The 16,383-nt window shown below is 37.6% G+C and overlaps 1 protein-coding gene and 1 non-coding gene across 2 annotated transcripts in view; both read left to right on the top strand.

The window, feature by feature from the left end:
* The window catches only part of znf318 (zinc finger protein 318), a 47,505-nt gene that overhangs the window by 10,674 nt on the left and 20,448 nt on the right, over nucleotides 1-16,383 (top strand). Inside the window, 2 exon segments of the mRNA XM_051919230.1 lie at nucleotides 11,996-12,569; nucleotides 14,935-16,383. Of these exon segments, the coding sequence (XP_051775190.1) occupies nucleotides 11,996-12,569; nucleotides 14,935-16,383 (2,023 nt within the window).
* Nucleotides 664-827, top strand: LOC114666301 (U1 spliceosomal RNA). The gene has a single exon (XR_003718559.1). It is a non-coding gene; the product is annotated as a U1 spliceosomal RNA (small nuclear RNA).

Here is a 16,383-nt window from a genome sequence, read left to right as displayed (position 1 = left end):
TTCTCATTTGATGAAATAAATCCTTTGAGAAATTTAATTAGGAAGCAACTACTTAACAAAACTGAGGCTCTTCTGCACCCTCACCAATTTGCATATTGAGCAAAGAGGGGTGTGGAGGACGCCACAGAAACACTTTTGAATTTATTATATAAGCACTTGGATGGATCAAAAAACCATGCAAGATTGTGGTTTGTAGACTTTTCATCAGCTTTTAACACAATCCAAACTCACATTTTAGTTGAGAAACTGATCAGTTCTGTTTGAACCTAACTTGGGTGGGGTGGATTCTTGACTTTTTAACAAATAGAACACAAAGAGTGAGTGTCAATGGCTGTTTCTCTGATAACCTAAGTACATCTGTAGGCACTCCACAAGGTTGTTGTTTATCTTGTATATAAATGACTGCAGGAGTTCACACAAGGATATACTTATCCTGAAATCTGCAGATGACTCTGTCATTGTGAGTCTTCAAGGTATGGAAGACAGCCATGGACTTATTGTCATTGAGATTGTACAATGGTGTGATCACTCTAATTTTACGACTAAATATTTCTAAGACAAAAGATATGGTTGTAGATTTCAGGTGCTCTCCACCATCCACTGTTTCAACTTTAATTGAAGAGTAGACCGTGGAGATGGTAGAGCAATACAAATACCTGGGAGCTACTTACCTGGCAGGGGAGATACCATGATCACTAAGGTGGTTCTCCCAGGGCGAGGCTCATCCATTGCACTCCGGGTGTGCTGACCCCTGCGATTTCCCCAAATGCGGGAAACTCGACTGCATAATTTGTGGTAGTGGGGGACTGCGATCGCGCTCTCCCCTGATTTTTTAGGGCGGAGTGGTGGCTCGGAGGCTAAGGAGCTGCGCTGGTATCCCGAAGGTTGCCGGTTCGAATCCCCGTCACTGCCAAAAAAGGCCACTGCTCTGCTGGGCCCTTGAGCAAGGCCCTTAACCTGTAATTGCTCCAGGGGCTCTGTACAATGGCTGACCCTGTGCTCTGACCCCAAGGGGTATGCGAAAACTACCAAATTCCTAATACAAGAAATTGTATAAGGCGAAATAAAGAACAAAAAAAAAAAAACACTCATTGATAACAAACTAAACTTAACACTGTGCAAATCTGTATAAAAGGGCAATCACGACTTTCTTAGGAAACTCAACTGGTTTAAAGTGGACAAAACCATAATGACCCTTTTTTTTTTTATATAAGTCCTTTATTGAATCCATTGTTACATTTACTTTTATCTGTGGGTTTAGCAACCTCCACAATAATATAAATCACCTGAACAACATTATAAAATATACAGTAAAATTATTGGTTCACAGCAGACCTCTTATCACTGAAATATATTTCAAACAGGTTAGAAAGAAAGCCAACTCAATTCTGTCAGACATATGCTGTCCTCTTTTCTCTAAATGCTAGCAGTTGCCATCAGGCTGCAGATTTAGGTTTCCAAAGGTAAAGAGCAACAGATTTAAGAATTTTTTTTATTCCCGGAGCTATAAACTTTTTAAATTCTCTTGTTGTAGGGATGCTGCTAAATGTTAAATTCTGCATTATTATTTTGGGTACTGTTGAAACTATTATTCTTCTTTGTGTTGCTCTTTAGTGTGTGTTTATGCAGTAACGTTGGTTGTCAAATGTTGGGTCTTTATTTATCTATTGAATCTCTGTAACAATGTGCTCTGTTTTTGTACTTTACTGCTGCAAACAAATTTCCATCTGGGATAATAAAGTCTACCTTATATATCTGAAACCCCCCAAAATCTAAATTATGTATTTTTACATAGACAATGTTTTAAATATTGGTTGACAGCCCATTTACAAATATAACTAATCATCTCGTTAGGACTTTCTCAAAATTTAGATATTACTTCTTTTTTTTTTTTTTACTTTTTTTTTCTGCACCATATCTAAATATTCCCAAACATACTTCAAAGACTGCTAATGTACTTGAAAGTGTATTCCCACATTAACCAAAAAAAATACAAAGAATCATATTTTAATATTTTAAAACTGGAAAAATGCAGTTTTATAGTATTGTGACCCAAGTATCTAGAAAATATATGGGTTATTGTCAGTTCTTATCCTAAGTGGGTTTTTGTTAAGTGAACAGCCATTGACAGGCTATATTATGTTGAGTGGCCTGTTCTTTTAAGACATTTATGTTCTTCAGTTCTTACAAGAAACTCCGTTTGCTGTGTTTAAAAGTAAGGCTGGCATTTCATTCATTGAGTTTTGTTGCCTCCTTTAGAAGCCTTCAGCAGCCAGATGTTTCCTAAAGTTTACCAATGAGTTTCGTACATCTGCTTTGAGGATTTGTTTGCCTGTTATTTCATACACAACTTTTGAATTCTTTGGATTTGTTGGCTTTCTTTTCCTGAGCAGTTAATTTCAGGTTGTCAGTGCTTTTCTTCTCTGGTAGGAACTGGCCATTGAGTTTGCTAACCATTGCAAAAAAAAAAAAAAAAAAAAATCTTCCTTTTAATCATTTGTTTGATTGACTTGTTGAAATGATCCAGCTCCCCTAAATGTTTTGCTAAATCTGAATTTGTAGTGCCACAAAAATTGGGTTGCCCAGGGCCTTGGACAAAAAAGGCTGCTCCAGACCATGACTGACCTATGCTTAACATTGGATTGATTTATTTTGGACGTACGTGATATTAGGATTTTTCAAAATGTGATCTTTTTCTTTAAGAAAATTATCTGTTTTAGAGGCATACATTCGGAGAACTCTTATTCAGAAATGTTCATAATCATCCAGGTGTGTTTTGAAATGGGCAAAAATGTCCAGATCAGAGATTTTTTATTGGGTAATTCCATGTCAAATATCACACTTTTGGACCTCATCATCACAGATTTTAATGAAATTTGGCAAGCTGATTTGGTCATATGAGTAACCCATGGAACTAAAGTTGCATGGGGCTTGGATCAATATTAAGGGAGATTTAAGCTAACAAAGTTTGAACTTCTAGCCAGTCAAAGTAATAACACAAATATCTCTCTAAATATAAGTTGCACAGACATGGTTTTCATATTGTTTTAAAGCTCTTTTCCTGCTCTATATTTTGCATAAATAATATACTATCCCCAAAATGAAAACTTAACCATGTTATGATTGATTTTATGTTAACTGAATAGCAAAAAATTGGTCAGTTGTTTACTAAAGCTAGCTTATGTCGTGAACATCTCCAGAAAATTTGATGTTTGCTTTTTGAATCATTGCTGAGATATCATTACTTATAGGTATCATCACATGGTTTCATATCACTAATGGGCCATTTTCATAGCAGCCATATTGACATGAAATAGTTTGGCAAGCACAAGTGTAAGTAATGACATTAATTAAGGTTCCAGTTATGCTACCCTGATATTGAGCAGAAGCTTCATTAATTCCATTAGTGACACCTGTGCTTGCCATACTATTTCATGTCAATATGGCTGCTATGAAAAAAGGCCCGTTCCAATGTGGCTAATAAATGCCAGTGCTCCACCCTGCATTTAATCAGAGTGGAGTGAAGTGTGCAAATCGGTCAGGTGTAATCAATCAATACCAGATGCTATCAATTACCTGGTGGAGATAAAAGCATTGTCTTTACTGCAGCACCATACATGTCTTAGGTAGAGAAGTTGTTTAGACTCAATCAGAAATCTAGTTGTGACCTTTTCAAGTTTCATCTCAAGAAGATAAAACCCATGCGTTTAAGACATGTGCCCTAGACAGCAATACAGGAGCACCTAAGTCTCAATTTAAGGTCAGGTCAGCGCATCTGCAGAAACTGCTGTGTGAGATTATCAAAACTCACACCCAAGAGCAAACAGATCTGTCAGTTTGACTCTTCTAGTAGTGACTTAGGAGACCCTCCAGATCTTGAACCTATGGCATCATCCCTCGACATCTGGAGATGATGGTACATGGCCAGGATGTGTTAAAGAAACTATGCTCGGCACTGGAGAGTTGAGACTGAACTTTTTACATCCTCATGGACCATCTCCATCCTACTCATTCCCATACCATCCTGATATACTTGACATGGATCATCAGGATGTGCTTTTAGTAGATGAACTTGTGACGGCAACAGGACAGACATGCACAGTTTCAAGCGAAGACACAATTGCTACATCATTTGTTCTGATGCAGTATACATTGAGAATGTAGCCGTTATTTATATTCTTACGTCCCCACCTTACCATTCAAACAGTATAGTTTGTACGTAACCTACTCATCATTCCACCAAAATTTTATTTCTTTCCTCACTCTAGTGGTCTAAGAGCCCATCTAGTTTCAGTTTAGTTTTTGTGTTAGTTTTTCTGATCTCAAATATAATTTACTTAATTCAAAGACCTTTTTAGTAGGGCAGTGTCTCTCAAGAAGTCAAATTGTGAACTAAAAAGATAAACTAAAACTATTCTGATTTTACTATTCTATTTTGTTTTAGTTACTTTGGCATTATTGGCTTTTTATTCATTTTTAACTAATTTTTATTTAAATGAACATTGTTTTCACTGCTAGTTTTGGCATTAGTCTTAGTTTTTGTGAACCCTAATAACCCCGTACCATTCACTGATCACTAACTGCTATTCAGCAGCATTGTAAGGAATTGTGGTTTTGATGCACACTTTAGATAAGTAATGCTATTTCGGCAGCGACTCAAACACCAATGACCAAATTTTCTGGAGATGTTTGTGACATTATAAGCTAGCCTTAGTAAAAAGAAAATTGACCAATTTTAAAATAATTTTTTTTTTTTTTTTTGCTATTCGATTTTTAATATTATAATCACTTATAACATGGAAAGTTTTGATTTTGGGGAGAGCATAGTGTTTATGCAAAACATAGAGCTGGATAAGAGTTTTAAAACAATATGAGAACCATTTCTGTTCCGCTTATATTTAGGGAGATAAGTTCAAACATTGTTAGCTTAAATCTCCCTTAATATTGATCCAAGACCCATGCAATTTTAGTTCTATGGGTTACTCCTATGACCAAATCAGCTTGCCAAGTTCCATGAAAATCTGTGACGATGAGGTCCAAAAAGTGTGATGATTTGACATGGAATTACCCAATTGGCTGCCCATTCAATTCTTATTCAGCTTGTGCTGTTTGAAGTATGAAAATGACCATTAGTTTCAGCAAGGGACCTCTAGTGATCCTTGGATCTGGTTGTGGGGTTCCTTGGGGGACAGGACATCATTGTGTGAGGTTTTCTCTGGGAATATCAACATGTCAATATTCCCTCAGGGATACTAAAGCCTACGTAAACTAGGTATAGTTGTCCTGATCTGAATTTTCTCATATTTTTTTTTTTATTTTACACTGATGAATTACACCAGTGTTTAACTGTGGTTTTCTCACCTATTTCAGTTCTGTGAGTGCTTGAAACACCCCACCACGAGTCTGTTTAGATTCTGGCATATTGTATTACACTAACTCGGTGGTTCTAAACCAGGAGGGGTCTCCATAATTTTCCAGGGTGACCACAACATGGTTGAAAATAATGATAAAATAGCAGGAAAAATCCTCAAATCACCAAAAATCAAACAATTGCAGGGCAGTCGAATTTTGTTAGATATGGCACAAAATGACTGTCAGTTTTCTCAAAGACCCCTTTTTAACATTCATTTCATATAGATTGTATCTATATATAGGAGGATCACATTCACACCTGCCATTAAAATGCATCTCCAGTGTCCACTCGTGTTAATTTTTGCTGCTTAGAACACTGCAGGTATTAACCTGTAATTTGCTGCTTGCAATAATCCAACAAGAAAAAGGGAAAAGGTGACATGCCACACTGCCATAAAGAAATAATTGTGTTTTAGAATGATGCCAGTCTCATGAAGGAGGTGCAGCTTGACATGTGCTGCTGTTACCGCTTCACTCCCTTTTTTGAAATGCACAGGTGTCAGGGCTAGACACTCTTGTGAAGCTTACCTTTCTGCTGTTATAGCCCTTCAAGATTCTTTTGTTTTTTCCAGTGGCTTGATTGTATACTAATTGAAAATACATCTGCATTTCTATTTGTGTTAAATGTTCCTGTCACTGAAGGAAATGTTGTAGTGCTGAATAGACAGAATAATGAAGAAACTTCTGAAATTAATTTGCGAAAAAATTTTTTTAATGTGACCAATCCTTGATTTAAGAAATTATTTTTCAAAGTATATTATTTTATGTATAACTAGCTGAAATACCCAGCATTGCCTGAGAGGAAAATAGTATTTTTTTTTAAATAGTTTGAGAAAAATATAATTAAAAAAAAAAACATAAAAGTAAATTAACAAACAATGAAGACTCACTAATGTACTTGTCTTATAGTCTTGTATGTATGTTATCATCCAGTTGATGCTCGTAACCAGCCAACTCTATCTAATTTCAAAAGCAAAAGGGGTGCGGTGGTGCTCAAACATAAAGAATGCTTGCAGTCACCTCCAGTTCACCCTCTGGTGGTCGTTCCGAGTGTCAATTGGATGATAACATGAATACAAGACCACAAGATCACCCCCCACCCTACCCAGAAGGGGGTGGGTTAGGGTTGATTTCATCCTACAGTATTTTTAGTCGACCAATGAGAAATGTGTACAAAGTTTCATGAAAATTGCTCTAGCCGTTCGGAAGTGATGCTGGAACATACATACATATACATACACACACACACATACAATGATTTATATATATATATAATATATATATATATATATATATATATATATAGATTAAATAAGTACAGTGATCCCTCGCTATATCGCGCTTTGCCTTTCACGGCTTCACTCCATCGCGGGATTTTATATGTAAGCATATTTAAATATATATCGGGATTTTTTGCTGGTTCGCGGATTTCTGCGGACAATGGGTCTTTTAATTTCTGGTACATGCTTCCTCAGTTGGTTTGCCCAGTTGATTTCATACAAGGGACGCTATGGCAGATGGCTGAGAAGCTACCCAGCTTACTTTTCTCTTTCTCTCTCTTGCGCTTTCTCTGATCCTGACGTAGGGGGTGTGAGGCAGGGGGGCTGTTCGCACACCTAGACGATACGGGCGCTCATCTAAAAATGCTGAAAGATTATCTTCACGTTGCTACCTTCTGTGCAGCTGATTAGTGAAGCGACATGCTGCACGGTGCTTCGCATACTTAAAAGCTCGAAGGGCACGTATTGATTTTTGCATGTTTGTTTTTCTCTCTCTCTCTCTCTCTCTGCTCCTGACGGAGGGGGTGTGAGCTGCCGCCTTCAACAGCTTTGTGCCGCGGTGCTTCGCATACTTAAAAGCTAAACAGCCTTATTGATTTGTTTTCTCTATCTATGTGACATTCTGTGCTCCTGACAAGCACTCTTTTGAAGAGGAAGATATGTTTGCATTCTTTTAATTGTGAGATGGAACTGTCATCTCTGTCTTGTCATGGGAGCACAGTTTAAACTTTTGACAAAGAGACAAAATGTTTGTTTGCAGTGTTTGAATAACGTTCCTGTCTCTCTACATCCTCCTGTGTTTCTACGCAAATCTGTGACCCAAGCATGACAATATAAAAATAACCATATAAACATATGGTTTCTACTTCGCGGATTTTCTTATTTTGCGGTTGGCTCTGGAACGCAACCCCCGCGATGGAGGAGGGATTACTGTAATACATAAGACATAATGAATAGTGAGCAACTTTTGTTGTTATCAGAAACATCAGCTTTAACAAATTCTGTAGTTTTTGATGATTACTGGTCATTATCCCAAAAACAAAATGCCAATGAAAATATTTTATGATAAAGAATTTCAGGCACCCTATTTAAAAAAAAAAAAAAAAAAAAAATACTATTTAAAAACACAGTGAAGTTGAAATGGCTTATTTTTTATTATGCTTTAAAAATACAGGCCGTGTAATGGCTCTAACAGCAAATATGCCTTTGTTAATAAATGTAAGTTCAAAAGCAAACACCTTTGTCAAGACTGCAGCAAAAGCACAAGAGGTTAAATATTATGGCTTATGTAAGGGGAGGGCGCACATATTATTGTGGTTTTATGACCTTGGAGGAATACATGTTAAGAATCACTGCTGTAAAGAATCATTTGGTACTTTTGTAGTTGAAGTTATATTTTCACAATTGTAGCATACATTTATTTGCCTTGGCGAGTAGCATATATTTATTTGCCTTGCAAGTTAAGTTTTTAAGTGAAGTGACATTGATACATGGAAAAAAGCTGCATACACTGGAGGTTTAAATAACTTGCTTTAATATTATTTTGAAGGTTACAAAATAGATTTTTCTTTGAATATGTTGTTTGGGACCTAAATGATTATCAGTATTCTGCAAATCATGATACAGCTCTTTTTTCACATTTTCATATTTCCAATGAAAATATTTCAGGGTTATTTCTTGCCCTCTTCATAATAACTTTTATAATAACTTCAGGCTTCATAATAACATGCAATAACTTTTACTTTTTGCTGCACTTGAATGAAAAAATATTTTGATATTCCTAGCTTTAAAAAAAAAAAATTACCTTTCATAAGAAAGATTAGAAGAGACCAGTGTAAGTTTGTTTAGCTACTTAATAACTAAATTCTCCCAGCATGACATCCAGATACTTTTCAGAAGCTATCAAGGTTTCTACTTTTAATGGAATGACTTTGTAGTTTTTTTGCAGATTTCCATCACTGCTTTTGTAAAGATCTGTGGCAGCTGTTTTCAGTGCACATACCCTTATTTTGCAATTGTGCATTTGATCAGACTTGCACAAAATGTTTCATAGATACAGTTTCAGTAGTGTGCTAGCTTTTATTTAAAGTATTGTTTGCATTAAAGTATTTATTTTGCACATGGCTGACCTAAGGCTTATGTTGAAAATCTGCACAGGGTATTTTTAATTTTAAAAGAATACAGAGCAAAAAAAATTATGTTCAATAAAATTAGATCTAACAGGAAAGTATTTTCTATTAAAATTATTGTAAAGTAATTGATTTTAATTTTTAGAAGAAAATACTGTGGAGGGGATAATCAGTTGAAACTGAAAGAGGTATTCTGTAGTGCTAATTTTGCAAGTGCCACAAAAATAGTTCTTTTGTACTATTTGAACTACAAATTTTTGGGTATAGTGTTGTGTGTGTGTGTTTTTTTTTCTTTCCTCCTCCTTTGTCTTAGAACCATGCTATCTTTGAATTTCAAAGGCTAGAGATAATGCATCTCTTGGCATTCACTGTTACCTAGTCAGCATGTACCAGGATCCGTCCCCTTCATCTAGTATAGTTCAGGCTGCAGAATTTCATCATGACATGTTTTGATGTTGACATTAATGATGGAGGCATGACGAAAGAAACATTTGCCACTGTGGAACGGATCATGATAGAGAACAAGAGAGACACTGTGTAAAACAATACACTAGAACAGTGAATTTTGGGTCAGTTGTATCCTTTCTTCATGAATAATTAAACATAGCCATTGTCTATGCTTGTTGGGTGTCCAGAGTGTATACTCCTAACATGATACACCACCGCATTCAGTATTCCACAAAGAATCTCAAGTAAATGACTTAATACTGGGAGAAATATTAGATGAATTGTGTAAGTGGGTTAACGTTGGATACATCTAACAATGGAAACACAGTTAAGGCATTTACATTTCATTTAATAACCAGGTTATTCATGCAAAATCAGTTTAAGTGCAATGTAAGCTCTTAACCTGGTTTCTTTAACCAGAATAACACACCAGGTAATTTGGCCATATAAACTGGTTATAGTTAAGGATTTCATAATCTGCGCATGACTGTTACACTCTGTTAGGCTGGGTTTGTACTTCATGTGATGTAACGCGTGCACCTGGAGATGCTACTGCTACACAAGCAGTGTACTGTTTACACTTGCGCACGTACTTTATGTAAATCTGGAGGATTCCACTTGGTGGCAGTGCAAGATATCATCATAGTGAGAAAACACTATAAATAGGGGTAAATGTTGAAAGTGTATTTCATATTGGTCACATGCCTCAATAGACCCTTATGCCTTATGAGTAGTTCAGTTATTCATTGGGGTTTGAGTCAATCATGGTAAGGAAGGCCGCTGATAATGCCCTGCTTACACCACATGTCCGGTGAAACTTTTGGATTTCAGGAGATGCTTGACTAATCCCTAATCCTATTGTTACTCTACCTGAGGCAGTGCCTCTATTGGAAACATTGCACCAATGATGAACCTGTATTAAGTGTTTTGGGTGGCATGGAAATGCTTAGTCAAAGTTATAACAAGTATTTCATTTCATGGGGAGGTTTTTTTTTTTTTTTTTGGTTTTATATTGAGCTGGAACTACTCTTTGCGGTAATGGTATTTATTCTTAAAAGTACAGTGGAACCTCGGTTCACGAACTCCTTGGTACACGTACAACTCAGTTTACGACCAAAAAGTTCGCCAAACTTTTGCCTCGGTTCACGACCACACTCTCGGTATACGAACAAGCCAGTTTCCCTTTCGGTTTGTGCGCGCTGATGATTTCCGCACGTGTTGCATTGTTCTCGGTCCGACGTGAACTGCTGCAATGTAAGAGAGAGAGAGAGAGAGAGCGAGCAGGCAGGCTCGTGTGCTGATGAGAGAGAGGCTCGTTTGCTGATGAGAGAGAGAGAGCAGGCAGGCTCGTTTGCTGATGAGAGAGAGAGAGAGAGCAGGCAGGCTCGTTTGCTGATGAGAGAGAGAGAGAGCAGGCAGGCTCGTTTGCTGATGAGAGAGAGAGAGAGAGAGCAGGCAGGCTCGTTTGCTGATGAGAGAGAGAGAGAGAGAGCGTGCAGCTGAGAGCGAGCCTGTACATGCAGCTGAGCAGGGAGCCTGGGTGTTTGTCAGTGTTATTCAATGTTTTTACATTAGTTTACTGTTACACTGTGCATTCTATGGTGTAATTAACTATATTTTAAAAATATTTAAAAAAAATATATTTACATACAGTTTGTACTGTCTGGAACGGATTAATTGTATTTACATACAATCCTATGGGGGAAATTGCAATTATGGTCGTGAACCAAGGTTCCACTGTATGAAGCATTGTTTAAATTAGTGTAATGCAGGTTTTTACTTTAACCAAATTTTTAATTAGATCTCATTATTTTTTGCTCGTTTGTTACGATCAGAACTCTTAATTGCCTATTTTAGTTTTAAACAGCTGCATTAAGTGTTTAATTGTTGCCTGAATTCTTAATCAGCCATCCATTAGCAATGAGGTGCAAATGACAAAGAAACCAGCAGCTCTCTAGCTAATGTGCTTCCTGTGTATATACATCATGAAGTATCTATATCAGCGTTTCTCAACCTTGTAAGTATTTGCGACCCGAGTTTTCATAACAGTTTCAATCGCACCCCCCTAACATTTTTTTGAAAGGAGCCCACTAATCCCAATTTGTTCTTTTTTAATTAATGATACATCATAGATGCATATTTTATTATACCTACTTAACTTTTATCAACATTTATCTAACTCTGTATTTATTTTTCTAGTATCAGAATGTAGTTTATTTTGGTTTCATATTTTTGATTCTTGTTTTCTTTTTTCATATTTTCGCGCCCCTCTAGGGGGGCCCGCCCCACAGTTTGAGAACCACTGATCTATGTTAATGCAGTGTTTTGAAATAAATGAGAGAGAGAAGGACCAAGTGGTACAAATCTGTTCTAGACCACAAAACATATGGATAATATTCTTCTAAAATGAAAAAAGCTACAACACGATAAAGATTTGTTGGGGAAGAATAATAGCTAGCAAGAGATATTAATTACCAAGTATCATTAACTGCTAGGCCTGGCTTTTAATTGTGAAACTGGTTGATATAAAAACGTGAACCCACTGTGGATCTCCAGGAGTGGAGTTGTATTACCCCGGCTTAAACTAAAAAAGGTTTTCGTAATTGGTAAAGCCACCACAGTAGCTGTGCAGTCTGCACGGTACACATACAATGGTTGTAAAATAACTATCTTTGTTACATGGAATTTCTACAAAATGAGATGAATGTTCTGTTGTTTGTATTCTAGAGATGGGCTTGAAGAAGACTATGGGAGAAGATATTCATCACATGATCGCTCAGGTATAGATTACAGAAGAGGAAGTCCACATTATTCCCTGAGACTGAATGAAGAATCACGAGGAAGAAGCCGTGAGAGGGAAAAATATAAAAATGATCGTTACTCATCAAAAGAACCAAGGCAAGATCCATATGATATGGACCATGATGATAGAAGCTATAGTTCTGAGAGGTCCCGACATTCAGAGCGTACAGCAGAGAGAAGCCAGCGAAGCCGGAGCAGAGGCCGCTGCAGAGGACGCAGTCGGAGCAGAAGTCGCAGTCCATATGGCAAGAATGCTAGTGATGGTTTCCGTGAGCTGGAGATGGCTCGTAAGAGGAAAGAGCAGGAGGAGATGGAGAAGCTAGAAAAGGAAATTGCTCAGAGGGATAGTGGTGGTCCAACAGGTTATGAAGCCCAAGGGAGATCGGTGGAGATTTCAGATTTTGGCCAGGCTAGACTTGATGGAACACTGCATATGCCAAAGAAATCAATTCTGAAAAAGCGTGTTGAGACAGAAGGGGATTTTTCTTTCACTGATGAGGTATTTTGGTTATATGGCCAGTCTACCATTTTTATGGTGTTTTTCATTTTTATTTTCTACAAAAATATTTGTTTAGATTTATTTGTTAAGCAAGCAGGTACAAGCATTGTTAAACCTTTACTGCTGCTTTGAGTGTTTTGACTTTTTTTTTTTTTTTTTTTTGGATCACTAGTTATATTTCCTTTTGGCATGCGCCCGATTTTTAGTGCTAAGTTGCCACAGTGCCATTTACTTGATAGCTCGTAGCAATTTCTAGCATGTACTTACAACCCTTTCATCAGCAGAGGGCACCTCTGAGCTCCAGTAACATTAATGCGGTCAAGCACAATTCATCAAGCTGGCAAATGTGTGTGCAAAAGTGTAACATGCATTGTAAATACAAATTCTGTACAATTTAACTCCCATCTGTTTGAAGTACAACTTTTCACCAACAGAATTTGCATTCAGTGATGTACCTTTATGGAGGACTTTTGGTGGGCAGTAGAGCTGAAAAGTAGAGAACAATCACTTTGTGGGGCAGAGTTTGTTTTATTAGAGCATTTTGTACTGTGCTGTCTGCTTCTAAAGGATTTACTTTTTACATAAAAAAATAGTTTGGATGCAACTTAGGACTGTTTTTAAAGATATTAACAACCTTAAATTGTTAGTTACCAATTGGATAAATAAAAATGGACACAATAATTCAACTAAGATTTTGTTTCCTGTTTACAAAAAATGAATCCTTGGCCCGTGTCTATCTGAGGAGAGGGCAGCAGGGTAGCAAAATAAAGTTTGGTGTTTCCATATCCCCAAGCACACAAAGATCGATTGGCTGAGTACACTTGCGTAGGTGAAGCCCCTGAGGGGCCTGGGAACACAAATGCCCATTCATCAGACCTACTCAAAATCAACCACAAAAAATATTTTTTAATTTTTGGAAACAAATATTGCAGTCATTTTTACGGTTAAACAAAACAACGAGAAACTAGTGTATCGAGTTGCCTAACGTTATAAATTATTCCTTGCCTATTATGGAATTGGTAACAAAATATTGTAATGTTTGTGCCAGAATCTATTTACATGCAGGACTGAAAGATAGCATAATGCGAGTGCTTTAGAGTGTGGAGGGCAAGACGTTAGAGTGGCAGCAAGAACTAAATAGGAACTCCATGCGGGGTTTTGTGCCTGCCTGTATTTGGCATCATCTCTGATCCTGAAGAGTATAAAGCAATTGCTGATATAATAAATCTAACTGAATATTTGTGTGTAATGCAAGTTGTATGCCTGCTGGAATGTGCTTGTGCTCCATAGAGTTATATGACTTTATTTACAAGAAATGGACTGGTGGGAGATTATAGTAATCGGGACCAACCCTCGACAGAGCATTAGTCCATTCTGTAGCACACATGCACGCTCAGATTGAATTATATTCAACAGCAAAAAGTCTACAAATACTGTCCAATTGCTCAGATTTTATCTATAATGTTAGCCTGAAGTGCATATTTTTCTGAGAGTCTTGTAGAAAGATTGCCACAGAGTTGTCATATTTATCATCTGCTGTGATTTCTAATTGTATTCTTATATCCTTGGGTGACAAGATCAGCAGCGACAGTTGTCATATTTGACATGCCCATGTATGTGACCCAGTTACATCACACAGTGCATTTAACAGAATTAATTTTATTATTTTTATTTTTTTATTTATTTATTTATTTATTTTTTTTTATCAGCACCATCAAAGTTATTAGTGCACAAGCCTATAATAAGTAACTATCAAATATGAATAGAATATCTACGGCATTCTGAGGAAACATAGGTTCGTTTTAAATCACCACATGTATGTTGATATTGTGACGTGTCTCGCTACTGCATGGGCTGTGGGGAATTGAGTCGGGGGGGGGGGTCTCTTTGTGCGAGCTCAGGGCACCTCCCTAGGGAGAGCTGCATGACAATATCAGGATGACAGGGGAGTGAATGGTAAAAGAGCAGGAAGAGATTCCCCCAGAAAAGCAACTCCTTCAATAGGTCGTCACAGAATTCTAGACTACTACCACAACTTGTAGATGCACAACAATGTTCTACATTGTGGGTTGAATGTTGCTAGGCTACACGGAGTATTACATTCATGGTCTGTACTACTGCAGGAGTTTTTATGAAGGCTCGCAAAATGTGTTTTTCTTGGTTTTTCTCTGCATTTCTGATGGGACCACTGGTTAGGCCATTCATGGGTTGCTTCTGGGCCGCATGCGGCCCTCTGGCCATCATTTGAATTGGCGGGCTATAAGGTATTCAGCATGTGATTTTTCTCTGTGAGGTTTTAGCTTTACACTTTTTTATGAGATGTGCTTTAATAATAATCTGTGAATTATTTCTTTTAATGTTTCAGAACAATGACTTTACAAGTGGAACTACAAAAGCTCAGACTAGCAACGCAGCCATGGAGACTGACCGGTTTCTCCATGTCCTCAACAAGGGAATAGATGCTAGTCTTTTTTCTGCTTTGATTAAAGAAGCAAGACGACAGTCCTATTCACAGAACTTTCCAAGACAGCCACCTGAAACCAGTGAAGACCATTGTGAAAATTTGTCAAAGGATGAAGATCCCCAAAAGACTGTAGACAATATTAATGAATTTCTCCTTCCACATGAGAGAGCCAGTCAGGATGGCAGTGGCTTTTCTAGAATTTTAGGAATGATGGGGGATTTCTCTACTCCACAAGAAAAAAGCCAAACCTTTCCAGATATTGAGGATGAGGAAAAATTCCTCTATGGAGATGAGGACGAGGAGCCAACAGAATCTCCTATATTATCTCACTCACTTCCTGTAGTAAATATAAAACCATCTCAGCCTGAGGTCGGTCTTTTTCAGGAGCTTCATTCTCAAATCTCTACCCAGCAGTTAAGTCAATTGCAGCCTGAAAACGTAGGCACGCTAAAAAACAAACATTTAGAGAGCCAAACGCTGGGTACATGGCATCCAAATAAAGAGAGTCCACCAAGTATAATCCACCTGAAGGAGACTTCTCCTTTAAGAAGTCATCAGCCACTGAACCAGTCTGTGCTTGGTCACTACCAGGAAAGCACATCAAATGTTAGTCACCACCAAGAAAATAAAAGAAACAGTCATTCACAAGAGACAATTAAGTGTAGCCGGACAGTGACTAGTCCTTATACATCTGTACTTCCAGAGGAAAGTAAGGATTTGTCTATGGTTAAACCTGAGAATGTTGGAGATCACAATCAAGAGACCCAGGAATATGAAAAAATTCAAAATCTACTGAAAACAATTGGTTTAGACTTTGGAGTATCTGAAATTAGCAATTTGGCAACACGGATTCGTGAGCGACTACATGGGAAGAAACCACAGCCAACAGCTTTGAGAGTCTATGAAAAAATGAAAGAGAAAAAGGCTGAAGTTCCTACAAATTGGGAGAAGCCTCGTAGACCAAGTGAAACAAGATCTTCTGAAATAGAATATAACAATTCTGTCTCAGCCTCCAGTGCAAGGCGCAGCTCTCATAATGAAAATATCTCATCTTCTGGTTTGGACTATTCTGCTGAAAAAGGCTGTAATATCCCAGTCTTGGGGGAGAGTGCAACGCAGCCACCCCCTATACCTGTTGCATCTGTTGCCATCACTTCTTCTTCTGCCCAACCAGTATCATCAGTCTCTGTTACCCCTTCTTTTCCAGTGGAGCCTTATTCCCAATATGTACCTATGATGCCTCCTTCAACTTTCCCAATGCCTAGTTATGAACACTATAACAGTTACATGCCTTATCCTCCCCAGAGTTGGTCAATTTATAGTACTCCTCCCCCTCTTCCTCCACCCCCC

This window comes from Erpetoichthys calabaricus, chromosome 15 (assembly GCF_900747795.2).
Source record: "Erpetoichthys calabaricus chromosome 15, fErpCal1.3, whole genome shotgun sequence".
NCBI classification, from domain to species: Eukaryota; Metazoa; Chordata; class Cladistia; order Polypteriformes; family Polypteridae; genus Erpetoichthys; species Erpetoichthys calabaricus.
The sequence above is the reverse complement of the archived record's forward strand: the minus strand, read 5'-3'. Positions and strand labels throughout refer to the sequence as shown.